Below are 2,970 nucleotides of genomic sequence, written 5' to 3'. Positions count from 1 at the left end.
CCCCCCATGCCCAATATAAAAAAAAACAAAAAAACTGCAATTATTAAGTTTTTAGATGAGATGTTGTCATTCCATCTCGCCATTAATGTGTTTTTGTAGTATAGTCGGCAGTTATATCTGCACTTGCATACGCAGGCTGTTCGTCATTGCTGCACAACGACACTCTTATTACCCTACAGTTCTACCAGACCCTCTGCAGTCTCTAATGATGTAAAACATCCACAGTTCTCCTGGCAGATGGACCATGTGATCTTTGCCTAGGTGTGTAAGTCACAAAAAGAAGTGCAGGAGCAGAATGTTAGCCCTCGTTCACACCTGAACGTTTTGTAGCGCGTTCTATGCTCGACGAACGCTCAAAAATCTAAATCCCATTGTATTCAATGGTCTCGTTCCCACCTTGGCGTATTTCCGCCCGTCCCTAACGCGCTACAAAACGGCCCACGCCTGAAAAGGTACAGGTACTACTTTGGGCCGTTTTGTTGCGCGTTTCCATTGGGTTACAGCCAAGTAGCCTTCTGAAACACGCGACGGTGGCGCAACTTTTTTACCACGAATCGCGGTAAAAAAAACGCGCGACAGACGCGCATATGCAATACGCCTAGGTGTGAACGAGACCTTATAGTATTGGCAAGAAAAACCTAGCTGGCCTTTTCGATGCAATGACAAGCCCTCTTGAACCGTTGGCTCTTTTTTTTTTTTTGCAGTCATGATGGGTTCGTTGCTGGCAGCGACCACAGAATCACCGGGCGAGTATTTCTTCTCGGATGGCATTCGGTTGAAAAAGTACCGCGGCATGGGCTCTCTGGACGCCATGGACAAGAATGTGAGCAGCCAGAAGAGATATTTCAGGTGAGGGGTTCAGTTTTTAGCCGTGGAGCCGTTAAGCTCTTGACGCAAACGCTTTAAATATTCCACAGTGCCATGCTGGGCCTTGTGTCTCCGGAGCAGCTTACAGCCATAGACCTGTGTGCTGCAGTGAAATGACGGCTCCATCAAACGCAAAGTCCAGACACCGCAGTATCGCAGTCACTGCATCAAAGAAGTATGAGGAAGACTATTTGCCAGCATAGGACAAAGCAACGGAGGACTGTCACAGGTGCTGGGCTGAGAAAGGGGCCCTTAGTGGCCCTGAAATGCTGCTCTGTCCTATGGTGGCGAATAACCATCTTCCTTATCCTTCTCTTTTGATGCTATGCCACTGATACCGCGGTGTCTGGACTTTGCGTTTGATGGCACCATCAGTCATTTCACTGCAGCCCCCAGGTCTATGGCTGTAAGACTTGCGCTGGATTACAGGTGTACAGCATCTGTGCCATAGGTTGTCTGTACCTCTGCCATTGTGCACAACGCTGTGGAGTCGCTCCTGTTCTGATTGGTGCAGTAACGCGTCCTCTGCAGCGTCCTCCTTGTTACATCCATGTTTCTCTCCTGCAGTGAGTCTGACAAGATTAAAGTGGCTCAGGGAGTGTCTGGTGCCATACAAGACAAAGGATCCATTCACAAGTTTGTCCCGTATCTGATTGCTGGAATCCAGCACTCCTGCCAGGATATCGGCTCCAAGAGCTTAACACAACTCAGGTGAGTGAATGAGCCGCCATGTCCCTGGCTGAGGCCGGATATAGAGCCGGCGTAAGTGTGCTAGACGTGATGTACAATGGCTTGTGTAGAGGAGAGGGGCTCAATCTGGGCAAGTCCTCAATCTGACTAAGAACTGGACTACATGAACAATCCCTGACCTCACAATATATACAGCAACAGTATCATTTATTGTTTTGTGATAAAGCATTAAGTGAACTCCAATCAGTGACTTTGCCTAGGCTGAGGTGATGTCACGAGTCTGCTGCAGACAGGATGAAGCATTTCCTCAGTCTACTCTCCCCCAATGATGACTCTACAATCTAAGTTTGTAGCAAGTCACAAGGTGAGAGGCTTCTCTAAGAGAGAAAAGCAGATGAGGGCACAGGGGGGAGTACTGCGATCACTGTGAGAGTTGATCAATAGCTGGAATGTTACACTTGTACATTACTGAGCATTTATGGGCTTGTTCAGAAATGAACTGCCTGACCTATCCCTCTAGTCGTCTCAGCTGCCTGTAAACTAACATCCCATAGATCTGAACGGGGCTGTGTCTGTACCACAGGAGAATGTCCTATTCAAGGCTATGGGATGTTGTTGATTTAATATCTTGAATGGCTCCTGTATCGTCTATACTGAGCTGTGACATCCGGACCCCTTACACGTCTTTTCTTTGCCCCCCTGTAGAGGGATGATGTACGCTGGAGAGCTCAAGTTTGAGAAGAGGACCAGGTCTGCCCAGGTGGAAGGAGGAGTGCATGGACTCCATTCGTAAGTCTCATTCCTCTGTCATGTATTTGTGTGTATTTGTGTGTGTTCCAGTCACTGAGCTCTGATGTAGAAGTTTCTAAAGCTTTGATCCAGTCCCAGGAAACCTGAACAGAACAATTCATAGGCTGTCCGTGCTGAACTCTTACATGATTGGCTGTTATGATGATCCAAAGATTCCACTTTCAGCCAAATTGGCATAACGTCTTTTCTGTCCCCACTCGCATAGTATGACTTAGTCTGGCTTTCATGTGTATTCTGAAAACTCCAACTGGACTTTCAAAGAGAACTATGGGGGGTGTAACCTTTTTATCCCATAGTTCTCTTTTAGGGTCACCGGAGGACGATACTAACCTCCTCCCGTGACCCCAAACTCAGTATATTGCCTGCTATTTACTGAGTGCGCTGCAGCCGGATGGATCCTGACAATACTGTTGAGAGCCACCCGGCTAGCTAGCTGAGTGACAGCAGGCTCTGCCTAGCTAGAGGCAGAGCCAGCTGTGCTCGCCCCTCCAGTCAGCGCTAGAGGATCGGAGAGGGGGAATCCCTGCAGGGAGCCGTGCCTGTCAGTTCTCTCTTCTCTTCTCTCTCTCTTCTCTCTCTCTTCTCTCTCTCTTCTCTCTCTCT

At 48.2% G+C, this 2,970-nt stretch overlaps 1 protein-coding gene across 2 annotated transcripts in view; it reads left to right on the top strand.

The window, feature by feature from the left end:
• The window catches only part of IMPDH2 (inosine monophosphate dehydrogenase 2), a 34,757-nt gene that overhangs the window by 21,242 nt on the left and 10,545 nt on the right, over positions 1–2,970 (top strand). For both annotated transcript variants that reach the window (XM_018576126.1, XM_018576125.1), the window contains exons 11-13: positions 705–849; positions 1,435–1,578; positions 2,263–2,346. In XM_018576126.1, the coding sequence (XP_018431628.1) occupies positions 705–849; positions 1,435–1,578; positions 2,263–2,346 (373 nt within the window). The remainder of the gene's footprint in view (positions 1–704; positions 850–1,434; positions 1,579–2,262; positions 2,347–2,970) is intronic.

Source organism: Nanorana parkeri, unplaced genomic scaffold, assembly GCF_000935625.1.
Source record: "Nanorana parkeri isolate BGI_ZX_2015 unplaced genomic scaffold, ASM93562v1 scaffold56, whole genome shotgun sequence".
In the NCBI taxonomy this organism is placed as follows: Eukaryota; Metazoa; Chordata; class Amphibia; order Anura; family Dicroglossidae; genus Nanorana; species Nanorana parkeri.
Note: the sequence above shows the minus strand (reverse complement) of the source record. Positions and strands in the feature narration are given on the sequence as shown.